General features: G+C 43.1%; 1 protein-coding gene across 1 annotated transcript in view; it reads right to left on the bottom strand.

Annotated features, from left to right (window-relative positions):
• Positions 1–15,555, bottom strand: part of OBSCN (obscurin, cytoskeletal calmodulin and titin-interacting RhoGEF) — a 164,995-nt gene that overhangs the window by 78,470 nt on the left and 70,970 nt on the right. Inside the window, exons 34-43 of the mRNA XM_063171002.1 lie at positions 12,791–13,057; positions 11,676–11,945; positions 10,325–10,588; positions 9,071–9,337; positions 7,892–8,155; positions 6,671–6,937; positions 5,377–5,643; positions 3,865–4,128; positions 2,741–3,007; positions 1,618–1,881 (exon numbers count right to left, since the gene is read on the bottom strand). Coding sequence (XP_063027072.1) covers positions 1,618–1,881; positions 2,741–3,007; positions 3,865–4,128; positions 5,377–5,643; positions 6,671–6,937; positions 7,892–8,155; positions 9,071–9,337; positions 10,325–10,588; positions 11,676–11,945; positions 12,791–13,057 — 2,661 coding nt within the window. The remainder of the gene's footprint in view (positions 1–1,617; positions 1,882–2,740; positions 3,008–3,864; positions 4,129–5,376; positions 5,644–6,670; positions 6,938–7,891; positions 8,156–9,070; positions 9,338–10,324; positions 10,589–11,675; positions 11,946–12,790; positions 13,058–15,555) is intronic.

Below are 15,555 nucleotides of genomic sequence, written 5' to 3'. Positions count from 1 at the left end.
GACAAAAATGGGAATTTGGGAAAACTCTTCAGTCTTGAAGCTGACAACCATTCATAATGCTTGTCATAGAAAAAGAGAGAGAGAGAATCTCAGGAATTATTTGAAACACTCAGATTTGCTAAGAGCTTTTCTCTTCATGAAGTAGTAGATCAGGGTAATTTTTTCTTGGTATAGACTGAGCTTCCTTGACAGAAGGCCAAATAATATGTTCTATATTATTATTATTTTAGTAAAGTTTTAACTTTGATATAGGTGGAATTAGAGAAGGGAAGGGCTACTAATCTGAAAACCACAGTTACAGGATATTGGACTGGGGTTTACACTCACAATGAAAGAATGAATTGAGCAGTGTTTTTCACTAATCTGAGTTCAGGATTATTCAGCATTTTCTGTAGCGACTTGGACAATGAAATGCGAAGTTTCATTAATTTTGAAGATGATCTCAAGGTGGGAAGGGAGAAAGGGTAAAAACACTTCTTTAAACTGGATTAAGATATAGAAGATTTGTATAAAGCAGTGGTGATGAAATGACTTCAGTTCAGCAAGGGCAGATGGAAAATTTAGGAACAGTCAACAACACAAATACAAGAAGAAGCAGATCTGCAGTGAGGCATTTGGGGTAACAACAGTTTGTGGAGAAAATTCAAGTCAAAAAGTTCAAGCCTGATGCAAACAAATCCTCTTAATTGAGATGTGTAGCTTGGAGTGCCCCATTGCTTCTTGGTTTAAAATTCATACAAATATTTCTCTGCTTCTATAAGAATTAAGCCAGTTCAAGAAAGACTTCTGTTGATTTAAAGAACAACTTTCTGGCAGTAATGATGGTGACTTGGGGCTCAAGTATGTACAAGTTAATTTCAATTCTATTTTTCATGGTTAAATTGGAAGTTCAAGACTGAAGCAATCCCTGTTGTATTGGCAAATGCAAAGATAGGCAGAAAAGCAAAGAAATCAACTCCCTGAGCTCAGATTTGTTGAACTCAGAGAGAAAGAGGCTGAAATTACTTCTGTGTTAATGATGAAAATAAAGTTTCCCCTCTCTTCCATGGGAAGTTAAGCACAGTAATTTGGCTGAGGACTGTGAAATAATCTCCTACTCTAATGCTGAGTATTCTGTAGTACCTGAATAAAAATCAACATTATTCTTGGTCAGAGTTACAAGGAAAATTACACTGAACCAAATTTTCTTTTCATTATTTAAAATTACTTGTCGAATCCTGATGTAACTTGAAATGAAATTGTTCTTTCAAAGAGCTGTGAATGTTCCTGCTGCTCCATCTGTCTAGGTTCAAGTCAAAAGCGAGTAAACAGAATAAAATAAAGTCAAAATAGAATTAAAAAAAGGCAAATCCGTGACATCCTTCATCCTTTACAAAGAAATACAGCCCTGCACCAACAAGAGCAAGGAGAATAAACAGGGAAAAACTTAGCAAAATCAATGGAACTACAACCATGGTTAGAATTAGACAAAAACCACAATAAAAAGAAGGAAGTCTGTTACAAACAGAATTAATGGTGGCAAGATTAGAGGAAGAACTCGTGGTGTGTGAGTCCTGAGGCTTGCAGAGGAGGAGGGACAACCACCACCCAAAAACGCCCCATTTCCGAGCCCTTTACCGTGCACTGTCAGTGCTGCCGTTGTCTTCTCCTCTCCACACACACAGGTGTACTCCCCAGCATCCCTGGGCTCCAGGGCATGCACCAGCAGCTGGGCTCTGCTGCCCTCCTGCCTCATTGTGTATTTTTCGCCGGGTTGGAGCACTTTGTGCTTCTTCCTCCACTCCACGGGCGCAGCCCTGGACAGCGCGCACTGCAGGGTGGCCGTGGCGCCTTCTGTGGCTTCCTCATCCCTCATCTCCTCCTGGAAGTGCACAGGCAGGGCTGGGGGGTTCAAAAGGAGCAGAATGTGGGACCACGGCAGCAGCTCCAGTAACCGCTTCGTGTGGTCTGACGAGCACAAGTGATAAGCAAAGCCTTTCCTAATGAAATCCATCATGAGAACCATGAGACTGCCAAATCCATCAGGGTTGATGGCCACTCTGAGAACCATCAGACTGGCTTTGGAAAGCTGGAAAACACCTCATTCATAAGTCAGAGAGGGTTTTTCAGGGTGAAATCCATGGTATGAAGTGAAGAACCACATCAGTCTCAACTTCAGACCTGCATGACTGAAACCTACCTTGGCCTTTGCCTAGCCGAAGCATCTAAATTCTATGGAAATGCAAATTGTTACTAAAAAAGTTCATAAATTAACCCACACCAGTTTCACTTTTCCATCAGAGACCTTTAAAAGGTCTTTTCCACCCCAAACTATTCTTTATTTTCACCTCCTACAGTGGTCTAGCAGTGCTTGACCATCAAATTGTACTGAAATACTGATAACTGTCTCAAAAACATCTCATCAAAAAATCTTCTCAGCTTTATGATGGCAACATCTTTACAACCAACATCACAATAATGTGATTTTCCATTTCTCAGCACCTACTGCTGAACATGAGGATCAAAAAAATGAATTAGCACCAGGGTTAATATCTGCAATTTTTGCCATGAACCTCCAACCTGTGCCTGACACCGACCAAAGCATCCAGGAATTTATTCCCATGTCCTACCAGATTTTGCTAAACCCATTAGAAACAGAGCTGCGCTTTCAAAGCTGACACTCCTATGCTCTTAAACCAAAAAAACTGCTTGAAAACCATCTCTAATCTATTATACATTTCCTTTTTTTAATTATTTTTACCATTGACTTTGAGCGCAGCCGTGGTTTCCTGCTCTCCACAAGAGCACGTGTAATCTCCAGCATCTGCCAGGGCCAAATCGTGGATCACCAGCTCAGCCACCGTGCCCTGGCACCTCATGGTGAACTTGTCACTTGTCCCCAGGGTTTTGTCTCCTTTCCTCCAGGCCACGGCAGCTCCAGCTTTGCTCAGCTCACAGCAGAGAGTGGCCGTGCCATTTTCTGTGCCTTCCACGTTCTTCAGCTCTTTCTTAAAGTGAGGAGGGAGGGCTGAAGATCACAGGTGAAAGAGAGCACTTTAAAATTGAGCAAACACCCTGGTCTTGATTGCTCCACTGAATTAAAACACTTCAAAATGGTTTAGAAGGTACAGAACTTGGGAGCAAAGGATGATTTCGGGGGCGTCCCTGACTTGTGCCTTCCAAGACACCACATTCACAGAATTCACCATCTCACAATGACTTGGAAATCATTGATTTATAACAACTCTGAAAATCATCAAAGAGTGGGTTTGGACAGCTGGAAAACACCTTATTCATAAATCAGAGGGTTTTTTTAACGATATGAGGCATGGCATGACATGGAAAACCACACCAGTCTCAGTCCCTGAGCTCTCACTGATCTGGAAATCTGTAAAACTAAAATATCAGTACTGGGAGGTATGCTTTAAAGGCATTTTAAGATGTAACAACAGAAAGCTGATCCCAAGATTTCAAGGAGATATGCACAGCTCTTTCTCAAAACCAGATTAAGAATTAAAATGAACACCATGCTGTTTAAAATTAAACTTTCATCACTTTTCAACGTCATCCAAGAAAACCAAGTGAAATCTCAGTGATACGCCCTAAAGAAATTAAGGAGTGAAAATATACTCCAAAGTGCTATTTCTGACTTCATCAAGCTTTTCATTTCCACTTCCAGCTTCTATCAATAGGAAAGAACTCAAAAGAATCTGTGATGCTGTTTATCAGTCCCAAAGGAAGGGCTTTCAGCGGAAGATATTCCCAGTGGTTGGAACAGCTGCCACAACATCTTAAAATAACAGAAGGGACCAAGAGCAGATTGTGATCCCACAGGAGGATCACAGATGACAACGCAGAAAATTCCTCTTAACCCAGATATTTTACCATGCACTGTCAGGGAAGCTGTGGTAGTCTTGTCTCCACACACACAGGTGTAATCTCCTGCATCTCCCTCCTCCAGGCTGTGGATTGTCAGCTCAGCAGTGGTGTCCTTCAGCCTCATTTTGTATTTTTCACTGGCTCTGAGCACCTCCTGCCCCTTCCTCCACTCCACCGGGGCGGGTTTGCTCAGCTCACACTGCAGAACAGCCGTCCTGTTTTCTGTGCCTTCCACATTGACAAGATCTCTTTTGAACAGAGCAGGCAGAGCTATGGGGTGTAACATAAACAGAGAGGATATCAAAACCATTAACCAGACCTTGGGGAACTCAGGGCTGGGGCCTGTGGCCAGTCCTTCATCATTACAGAAAAACAAATCAGTTTGGAAAGCTGCTCCTAACAGAAAACTACTGCAGGATCCCACTGGGATAACTCCATCATGACCTGCTTCTAACATTAACTTGTTCATATTCACCTCTTCACAGCTGATTCCAATACTCCTCTCTACCTATTTCACTCTGAAATAATCTATCTTGAACATTAATGACCTGAATTTTGATTAAAAGTCATCCGCAGTGTGACAGCACTGCTGCCTTTCCTAACCTCACAATTTTTATTTCTTGTTCAGGGAAAAAACACAGTAATATAGCTTCAGGTGCACCTTTAACCCAAGATTTCCAAGAACATAATGATGCTAATATCAGGATTACAAGGGTTTTTAGTAGCATTCAACAAGTTTTCTTATGATGTGCCACTAAAATAAAATGGAAGTGACTTGCATAGGGATGAAAATGATCGGTCAAAATAGGGGAGGAACAGAAATTCCCCAAGCTGGGAGAAAGAAGATGAAGAAAAAGTGTGCAGAAAATATGGGAGAATAGTTTTGCCTCCTCAATTTTCCCTTGCCCTTGGCAGCATTTCATCCATAAGAGATATCTTCAATAAAAGCTGTTCTTCCATCTATGGGAGCTGTACATGAGCTGCTCCTTCTTGGAGGGGCAACCAGAGCTCATCACCATTCACCATGGCAGAACCAGGAACAAAATTTCCCCCATTTGTGCTTAATTCAGAACCTGCAGAATAATGCTGAGGGGTGGGGATTTATACAAGTACCATTTTCTCAGCAGAATATACAAAAATCCTGCAGAAGAGGAGGGTGGTCCCTCATTCCTGAATGGAAAAACCTCTCACTGACTGAGCTCAGCAGACTTAAAGGACTTTCCTTCAGGTTAAGCATGAAAATCCACTGATGTCAGGGAGACACAATGAGAAACCCCCTGAGAACAACCTTCTGCAGGAGCTCTGCTCACTCTCGCTCCATGAGATGAGAAATTCTCACAGCTTTTCTTTACTCTGAAATAAAGCCATCAGTTTCAAACTGACAGACAGTGGGAGATGGGAGGAAACAGCACCAGCAAACCAGGAAAATGCTGCAGAATCAAAACACCAAAGCAAGTGGGAGGGAGAGAGAGAAAAGGGATGTCCTTGAGCTATCCCAACGGAGAGCGGCTTTTTTACCGTGGACTGTCAAGACTGCCGAGGTCTTCTGGTCTCCACACACACAGGTGTATTCTCCTGTGTCTTCCACCTCCAGATCTCGGATCAGCAGCTCTGCAGCTGTATCTTCCTGTCTCATCCTGTACTTTTCACTTGGTTTGAGTGCCTTGTCCCCTTTTCTCCACTCCACGGGGACGCCCACCTTGCTCAGCTCGCAGCGCAGAGCGGCCATGGCGCCGTCTGTGGCTTCCCTGTTCTTCAACCCTTCCTTGAAAAATGCAGGCAAAGCTGAAGGACAGCAATATCAGCAGTGAGATGCAGCACTCCAAGGAGTTAAAATTATGTTTAAGTTTCCTTTTCCCCTCTTATCTTGAATTTGATTTATCAACACAAGAATAGAGATTCTCATGGGTCTCCATGAATCAGCGTTGGGAAAGAAATGTCATCACCAGGAGAGGATTTAATGCTTGCGATAGTCCATAGGGGTATTTTACACAAATCAATACAAATAGAGTTCAAAACACCATTTTTTTCCCTGTGAAATTTCAATCAAAAAGAACGAACACCAATTTGAAATTTCTGGAAAGAAAATGGTTTTCTTTTGTGACATTTTAAACCACAACAGGAGGATGTTTGCTGTTTCCACATACTTAAGCAAACAAAGAGACATTTTATATTTTTTAAAAAAATGAAACACTGGAGTTTCATTTTAAATGTCAGTTTGAAATGAAATTGTTCATTTCAATACATGGTGAGAAAACAAGCATTTTCACCTGAACTGACATACCCTTTCAAAGATGTCAGGTTCAGTAAAAATCAAAGTTCTCCCTGAGAATGATTGTCCTTTAGAAGTTCTGGGCTTGTTTTACACAGAACACCAACTGAATTCCATGACAACTGGGCTGTAAGTATAAAAGCACTTTGTTGTCTCAGGAATGGAGTATGGGCATAAGATTCCACAGAATAACCTAACCTTTTGGAATTTTACAAAACCTTAAAATCCCTAAGATATAATCCCTTTGAAGCAACCCATTTTTGTCTTGAGCACAACGGGGAGTGTAATAAAGAACCTTTAAAGAGAAAACCAAAATGAAGGCCCCTGGTTGCCTTACTCTGAGCTTGGACACCAATATCCCTCTCATGCCACAAATTCCAGCTGCACGGATGCCAATGGCTGCATTTCACTGGCATTGGTGAGCTGTGGATAAAGGTCTGGCTGAAGAAGGATTATGGGAGGGTAACCAGGGGTCTGCCCAAAGGAACAGAGAAATCAGGGTAGTTACTTTCAGGATGTGCCTTGTTTTGTTTGTTTTACCATGAACTGTTAAAACTGCCATGGTCTGCTGGTCTCCACACACACAGGAATAGTTCCCAGCATCCGCCGTGTCTAGATTTTGGATTGTGAGCTCAGCCACGACACCTTCCCGCCTCATTTTGTACTTGTCACTTGGCCTGAGGGTCTTGAAGCCCTTCTTCCACTCCACGTTAGCAGCAGCCTTGTTCAGCTCACAGCTCAGGGAGACAATTTTACCCTCGGTGGCTTCTTTGTCCGTGAGTCCCTTGGTGAAAAGAGCAGGCAGGACTGCAGAGCAAACACGGACATGGCATCAACCCTGGGAAAGCCTGAATCCATTACTCAATCCCTCTCTTATCTCCCTGGAGCCACCAGACCTTCTCGGTCTCCTCCAGGATTTAGTTCCTCCATAATTTTTCTGCAGCCTCTAACCCTTCAAAAGGGTTAACCCTTCAAAAGATAATTCAGTCTATTTTTTTTTTCTGCCCTCCTGCTTTAAAACTTTCTTTAAATTCAAGTCTATCTGCGAATTAGTTGACAAATTACCTGCCCTTTACTTTATACACCATAAAATCAAGGACAAAAAATTAGAGGCTGTATTTCAATATCAGAGCCAGAGCATTTTGCTTCCCTTGAGAAAAGCAGGAGTCCTACAGAAGGGCCTGATTCATGGCACTGTCTGAATTTTTATAAACAAGAGTCCCTTAAAGCAGAGCGGTTGCAAACATGCTGTCAGGTTTTTGCAGAAATAAAATATTTGTTTGGGAAGTATTAAGCCAAAATTGGTAAAAAAAAAAAAAAAGAGCTGGAAATACCAGCAGCATTAAAAGCCTATTTTTTATTAAGACTGTCCTTGTGTAGCACCATACGTTAATGAAAATTTGTTCCTCTTAGGAACAACAAGTACCACGGTCTAAGTCAGAAAAAAATCAATATTATTCCGACTTTTAGGTCAGTTCCTATGGGAAAATTTCTAAACAATAAGTTATTCTGGACTAGGGAGGTTGTGTTGAGTTGCGAACCCGTTCTCCACTTGTCTTTTGACTAAAGCACCTTGGAAGCACATCAAGAAGGTATCAGGTGAAAGGAGATAAAGAGAGAAGGAAGAAAGGATAGGAAAATTAATCAGCAGAAAGAAGGATTGGAAGTGCAGAGGGATCAGAGGAAGCAGAAGTAAGAGAGGAAGAGATCTTGGAATTACACAGGCTGGCTTGGAACACGCACTGAGAATTTCTTTTTTACCATTTACTGCCAGAGCAGCTGTAGTCTGTCGGTCTCCACACACACAGCTGTAATCCCCAGCATCTGCCAAATCCAAATCCTGGATTGTCAGCTCCACAAAAGGACCTTCTTGCTCTATTTTGTACTTTTCACTCTGCTTGAGCACTGTGCTCCCCTTTTTCCACTCAACTGGGGCTGGTTTGCTGAGTTTGCAGTGCAAAGTGACTGCCTCCCCCTCTGTAGCTTCCTTGTTCACCAGTTCTTCTTGGAAGAGGATAGGCAAGGCTGAAGGATGCAACACCAACAGAGAAGGAATCAGCACCAGAATGAAATGAACTGGACTTACTGGGCTGCAGTGTGTGCACTCAATCAAAAATGCTCTGTTTCTAGGTGGGTACAATTGAAAAAGGGGGTGAAACCTCCTAGAGGAGAGAGAAATAAATTAAACAATATACAACACACAGGTGCTGTCTCAAGGCAAAAAAAAGCACAAGAGAATATTCCCTAATAGGGCAACTCTCTGGTACTACAGAGCCAAGAACACAAAAACCCTAAGAAATCACACTCTGGTTGACCAGGAATGCTGCCAAAACTGCTATGTTTGTGTGGGAATCCTTAAAATCAGAGGGTTTTGGGAAAGCTGCAAAAGGCAGGCCTCAGAGACAGCAGAACTGTGATTAGAGCTAAGCAGTAGCCATAAGATTGGTCAGCAGAAAAATTATGTAAGAAGTAGAAAAGTAAGGACAAATAGAACAATGGTCTGTGTGTTAATGCTTGTCTAGAATAACTCCCTAAGCTACAGAAAAGTTTATCTAGTGAGGTATTAGGAAGTTCTAGGCTTAATAATGGAGCTCTGTGCATTGTGTTTTAAGGTTTACCAGCAGGTATTGTATTTGAAATAAGCAAGCATTGTTTAACCAAAGGTGTGTGTGCTTATAGTGGTTGGATAGAACTACTGTCAATGTGCTTTTGCTTTGTGGGTTTGGTCAAAAAACTTTTAAAGTTGTAATGTTAAGTTCTTGGTCTGCTGCCTGGGATGTGAGCTGATGGCATTTTCCCATTGTCATAACCATGGAACGAGACTGATGTTGGAAAATAAAACAGCTCAAGGCACGTTCCTGGCAGCTCCACCCCATTTGTGATTTGTACTGGCCGGCAATACCTTTGGTGTTTAAAGAAAAACGTGTGTAGGAGGGTTACCATTCACTCTCAAAGCAGCCGTGCTCTCCTGCTCTCCACACACACAGGTGTAGCTCCCAGCATCCGTCAGGTCCAGGTCATGGATGACCAGCTCGACAAAGCGCCCTTCCCGCCGTGTTTGGTATTTCTTGCTGGGGACCAGCTCCTTCCCATCCTTCCTCCAGCGCACGGAGCCGCCCGCCCGGCTCAGCTCGCACTGCAGCGTAGCCGTCCCGCTCTCCGTGGCCTCCTCGTTCCTCAGCTCTTGCTTGAAACGGACTGGCAGGGCTGAGAGATGCACAATGGAGAGGGATTGCCACCCTAGACCCCGCTCAGAGGTTGAGGCATGATTTATCATGTGCCTACCTAAGCCTTACTCCAACACCCTTACCCAGTCGTATTTTCTGGAAAAATCCCTTCGCCAGGATTTTCTCCTGGGAAGCTGAGAAGCCTCAGAGAAAAAGGAAGACAATTCTTATCTCATTTGCTTCTCCTGTGTTGTGCTCACATGTGGAATGTGTTTGGAGATTGTTTATCCAATAGGTGGTTGTTTAATTGGTTTCATGTGAATTGTTTTGACTTAATGACCAATCATGGTCAAGCTGTGTCGAGGCTCTGGAAAGAGTAATGAGTGTTCATTATTATCTTTTTAGCCTTCTGTAAGTATCCTTTGAGTATCCTTTTATACTTCTGTAAGTATCCTTTCTGTATTCTCTAGTATAGTTTAGTATAGCATTCTTTGATATAATATAGTATCATAAAATAATAAATTGGCATTCTAAGAACATGGAGTCAGATTCACCATTCCTTCCTGCCACAGGGCACCCTGCAAACACAATACTTAAGCACATCCTGGTTTTTTTCATGGGTGGGAAAGAAATTCTCTACTGAATTGTTCTGTGGGAATCAACAAAAGCATGATCTTGGCTGAGATCACACATAAAGAGAGACAAACTCATTCTCATCGTTACACATGATGAACCCTTTGAAACAGAAAATACTAAGGAATCTTATGTTTCCACGCTAATTCAGGAAAACACACATGCAGGACAACATCCTTCACTCAAAGGAAGGTGAGAAGACAACACAACACACATCCAACATGGGTACAATGAAAATGAGATTGGGGACAGGAGTGACAACGAGCAAATGGATGGAAGAAAGCAGTGGAAGCAGAACATGAAGGAAGTTGTTGTGAGGGAATGTACAGAGAGGAGGAAGAAAGAGGTGGACAAAAACACTCCAGAGTTTCACAGGTTATTTCTGCCTTTTTACCATTCACTGACAAAGCTGCTGTGGTTTTTTGGTTCCCCACTAGACATGAATAGTCTCCAGCATCCTTTGGCTCCAGGTCGTGGATCAGCAGCTCAGCCACGGTGCCCTCCTGCCTCATCTGGTACTTGTTACTGGCCCGGAGAAGAGTTTGCCCCTTCCTCCACTCCACGGGGGCCTCTGTGCCCAGCTGGCACCTCAGGGTGGCTGTCCCACCTTCCACAGCTTCCACGGGCTTCAGCTCTTCCTTGAAGAGCACGGGCACAGCTGAGGAGTGAAGCATTCCCAGTTTACTTCAGGCGCATTGTCACCACCTGGTGACCTCACACTTCAAGGACTTAAAGGCAACACAAATTCAAATTCTCTTGACACACAGAGAAAAGAAGCTCTGACCTACCTGCATCTCCAGGAGTCTGCTGATATTTACAGTAGAAATAAGAGTTTTGGACCAAAAAAAAAAAAACCAATTATTTTCTAATAGTTAGAATACCAAAATAATTGTCCTTCTGCTGCCCAAAGTTGGTCACAGACATGTAATAACTTGTCGAGAAAGTGGAGAGAAGAATGGACTATTCTTTAATAAAATGTGTAGTTAAGACTCTTCTTACCTCTTGGCTTAGAGCTTGGACAGTCACCTCTATCCAAAGCATAAGAGACATTTCATGGGGAAGAAAACGTATTATTTTATCAAGTACCTTTGGGTGATACATTTTAGCACGAAGTTATCATCCCCCCCCAAAAAAAAAAAAGAGAACATAATGGACCCAGCCAGAGCTGCCTTTTGTTTGTGCTGATTCTTGTTCTCCTGAGCACTCTCTAAAAGTGCCCAGGGTTAGCAGGAATTTGGTCACAGACATGTAAAAACTTGTTGGTCACAGACATGTAAAAACTTGTTGAGAAAGTGGAAAGAAGACCAGAATATTCTTCAATAAAAGGTGCAGCTGAGACCCTTCTTACCTCTTGGCTTAGAGCTTGGACAGTCACCTCTATCCAAAGCATCAGACACTTCATAGGGAAGAAAATATTATTTTATCAAGTATCTTTAACTGATACATTTTAGCATGAAGTTATCACCCCAAAAAACAAAGAACATGAATGGACCTAGCCAGAGCTGCCTTTTGTTTGTGCTGATCCTTGTTCTCCTGAGCACTCTCTGAAAGTGCCCGGGGTTAGCAGGACCACGGCAAGAACAACAACAAATGGTCACAAGCAGGTGTCTCATTCCTACCATGGATTTGGTAGGAATGTTTGTGCTGATCCTTGTTCTCCTGAGCACTCTCTGAAAGCGCCCAGGTTTAGCAGGACCGTGGCAAGAACAACAACAAATGGTCACAAGCAGGTGTCTCATTCCTACCATGGATCTGGACTTGGGCTGTGGTCTGCTGGTCTCCAGTGTCACAGGTGTATCTTCCCGCATCTTCTGGCTCTGCATTATGAATCACCAGCTCTGCCACTGTCCCCTTCTGCTTCATTTCATATTTGGCACTTGCCTGAAGCGTGGCTTCTCCCTTCTTCCACACCACGGTGGTGGCGTCAGCTTTTGTGAGTTCGCAGCGCAGGGAGACGGATTTCCCTTCTTCCACAGCCGCGTTCTCCAGGGCTTGTTTGAAAAGCACAGGCACAGCTGGAACACAGAGCCAGGGGTTAGGACAGGCCCTCCTGATCTGCTCTGCATCAATTCCCCCCATGAGAGCTGCCACCTCTTTAATCCAGGCCTTTTCCAAGTGAGCAGAGCAGCCCTAGGCCCTCCACTGGCTGTGTGGCACAAGGAGATTCCGCCTGGGAGCAGGAATAAATCTCTCTCTCTCTGATGTTACCATCTCGCTGTGGATTCCTAGAAATGTGGGGCAAGTTTCTTTTATTTTTAAAAAGGGACCTTTTCAGATTGCTCTGGGCACCATCAGCTAATGAATTCCCTGCTCCCTCAGGGCTCTGAAATAACATTCATATCCTATATTTCTCCTGCTTTCCGCTCCAGCACACACTACTAAAGGCAGTGCATTTGTTTAAGGGCAGTAGAGAGTGGAGATGGCACTAAGAGTCTTTGAAAGGATGTTTTGGGGAGTCTGGAGTCTATTAATTACTTGTTCACCTTCAATTTTTCAGGGACTGGATTCCTGTTTCCACATCCTTATGTGTCTCCACTCCAACTCCAGTTTTAACACAGCTATGTAAAGCAGCTGATGCAGCACAGAGAAAATTAATCCTCTGCACTTAATTTTCTTTTTTTTTTCCCCAGTTACAGATTGAAAACCCCAGACACAGAATATGAAATCACATGAATGAAATACATCCAGGTGCCTACAAGGGTAAAATATTATCTTTAAATTTACTTATTAAAGATGGCACTGCCACAAAAAAAAATGAAGTGTTCTGTGATTTCTGTTTAATAGATCTAATGAAGTGTTATGTGATTTTTGTTTAATTAAGCACCTGATTAAGTGTGGCAATGCCTCAAAGTGTACCCACCATTCACTTTGACCCGAGCAGTGGTTTTCAGTTCCCCAGCACTGCAGGTGTAGTCCCCAGCATCCACAGATTTCACATCTCGAATGATGAGCTCTGCCACTGTCCCATGCTGCTTAAATTCATACTTCTCACTGGCATAGAGAACAGTGTCTCCCTTCATCCACTTCACTGGGGTGCCAGGTTTGCTGAGCTCACAGGTCAGCCTGACCTGCTTTCCTTCTTTGGCTTCTTCGTTTTGGAGCTCTTGCTTGAAGAGAACTGGTGCTTCTGAAAAAAAAAAGGAGTAACAGAAATGTTAAAAGAAACACGTGAGGTTGGAAATTACTTTTCTCTTTTAGAGTCAGACTTTGTTTTTGAAACAGAAAACCACAGGAATGAAAAAGCATTAGCAAAGAGTAAACAGATGCTGACATCTCACATCTGGCTGCCAGCACTTCAGAGCAGAAAAAAACCCAAAACCTGAGGCCAGATGCTTATTTTCTTTTTAACCACTGAAGATGCTGCTGCTCTTACTGCTTTCATTACTAACGTCAGTGGCAGATGCTGCACTGCAGTTAATGTGCTGCTGATGGCTGCCCAGAGTTGGACCACCAGCACAAAAAACATAAAACTTCACTGAGGTCAGCTCACACACAACACAGAGCACACAGAGGAATGGCAAAGCACTTTCTGTTGTGACCAGCAGTATTAATATCTTATCATAAAAAACCCCTGCAGTGTACTTTTTTTGTCCATCATTAACACAGATTTAAAACCAGCACAGAGCAAACACAGAGAGGGGAGCACAGCTGAACGTGGCAGGGTCCCTGTGGAGATTCCCCTGAAGGCTCTGCCATTCAAGGCTTTTAGGTGAGCTTGTGTAGGGAAGGCACTTTTGGAGGAAAAATAAACTCAACTGAAATGTTCAGATAAGGAAAAAATAAATTATTCTTGAATTATGCTCTCTTAAGAGTATACAAGTCAGATACTGCACAAAGCCTGTGGTTGTTGGAAATCTACACCCTATTATCCTGTCCCCCTTATACCCTCCAGTCTGGGACACTGAATTGTGTCACAGGACTACTGAATTTCTATTTTCTATTTTTGCATTCTGCTCTTCTGATGCGACTCTGACAGAAAAAGGAAAGTTTTCACATCTATTTCTACAATTTCTACAGTGAAATTCCTTGTAGACATCCTTATGACTTGACTCCTTGACCTGAATCCGTGTGTTTAAATCCTACGTCCATCCACACCCTTTTCTGTGAAGGGAAAAATGGGACTGTTGTGGGAACATTACAAAGGTGGTTCTTTTCTAACAGAAAAATTGTCCATTGGAGTCCTACTGGAGTCAACACGGATCTTTGTTTTGTGATGGATATTGGGAAAATATCCTTGTGCTACTGAAAATCGGGATCATTCACAACCAGCTCCTCTTCATTGCATCATCAAGGTCTTCTCTTTCTTGCACAGCCTCAAGTTGGTTCTTTGTGCTCTGGAAAAATCCTGTGGGCAGCCTGACCTCCCACTTGGTGCTCTAGGGTTCAGGCTGACCATTCCAGCAACCCAAATCCTTTTTTGGTTCCTGCTGACTTCCCCAATCAAGACACAGCTTCTGATCAGTCCATCCCAAGTGTGCAACACCAGCTGCACACAGGCCATCCTCTGGTCTGCAAGAGCACAGCCTGTGCCTGTAAAATCCTCCTGTACCTGCTCAGACCTGCCCAGGGCAGTGATTTAACCCACAGAGAGATTTAGCTCACAGAGGCAGGAGCAATTATAGAGTGATGTGTGGTGGGCCTGGTTCTGACCTGGATGAGACAAAACCCATACCAAACTCAAGGTTAAGACTCATCTAAGAAGAGAAGTTTTGCCTCAGCTCAGACAGCAAAAGACAGCTCAGTCTTAGATCATAGACTCACAGAACCCTTTGGGTTGAAAGGGCCCTTTAAAACTCATCTATTCCAACCCCCCTGCCATGTGCCCAGACATCTTCAACCAGACCAGGCAGCTCAGAACCCCATCCTGATATTGAATATTTGCAGGGATGGAGAATCCACCACTTCTCTGGGCAAACTCCTATAGTGTTTTACCACCCTCATTGCAATGAACTTCTTCCTTACATCTGTGGCATTTATATTCTCTGAAAAATCCATTCACCCAGGGTTTTTCTCCTAGGAAGCTGAGAAGCCTCAGAGAAAAAGGAAAACAATTCTTATCTCCTTTGCTTCTCCTGTGTTTTGCTCCTTTGGAATGTATTTGGAGATTGTTTACCCACAGGTGATTGTTTCATTGGATTCTGGTGTGAATTATTTTGTCTCATTGGCCAATCAGGGCCAAGCTGTCTTGGGGCTCTGGAAAGAGTCAGGAGTTTTCATTATTATCTTTTTAGCCTGCTGTAAGTATCCTTTCTGTATTCTTTAGTATAGTTTAGCCTAGTATTCTTTAATATAATATAGTATCCTAAAATAATAAATTAGCCTTCTGAGAACATGGAGTCAGAGTCATTCCTCCCTGCCACAGGGCACCCCACAAATACAATATTACATCTAATTAAATTAACCCTTTTTTACTTTAAACCATCTCCCTATGTCCTATCAAGCAGGAGAGCACCTCCTGCCCAGTGATGCTCTTTGGGTGCATTGCTCTGAATAAATCTGGCTGCCTAAAGCAATTGCACAGACAAATGTGCAAAAAAGCTCCCTCCTTGGGGAGGGCCATCACTGGGGACAGCTCCAGGAGTGATCCATCCTTTCTGGGGATCACCTCTCAGCCTGGGGTGTGCT

This window comes from Melospiza melodia, chromosome 1, assembly GCF_035770615.1.
Source record: "Melospiza melodia melodia isolate bMelMel2 chromosome 1, bMelMel2.pri, whole genome shotgun sequence".
In the NCBI taxonomy this organism is placed as follows: Eukaryota; Metazoa; Chordata; class Aves; order Passeriformes; family Passerellidae; genus Melospiza; species Melospiza melodia.
This window is presented reverse-complemented; position numbering and strand designations above follow the sequence as displayed.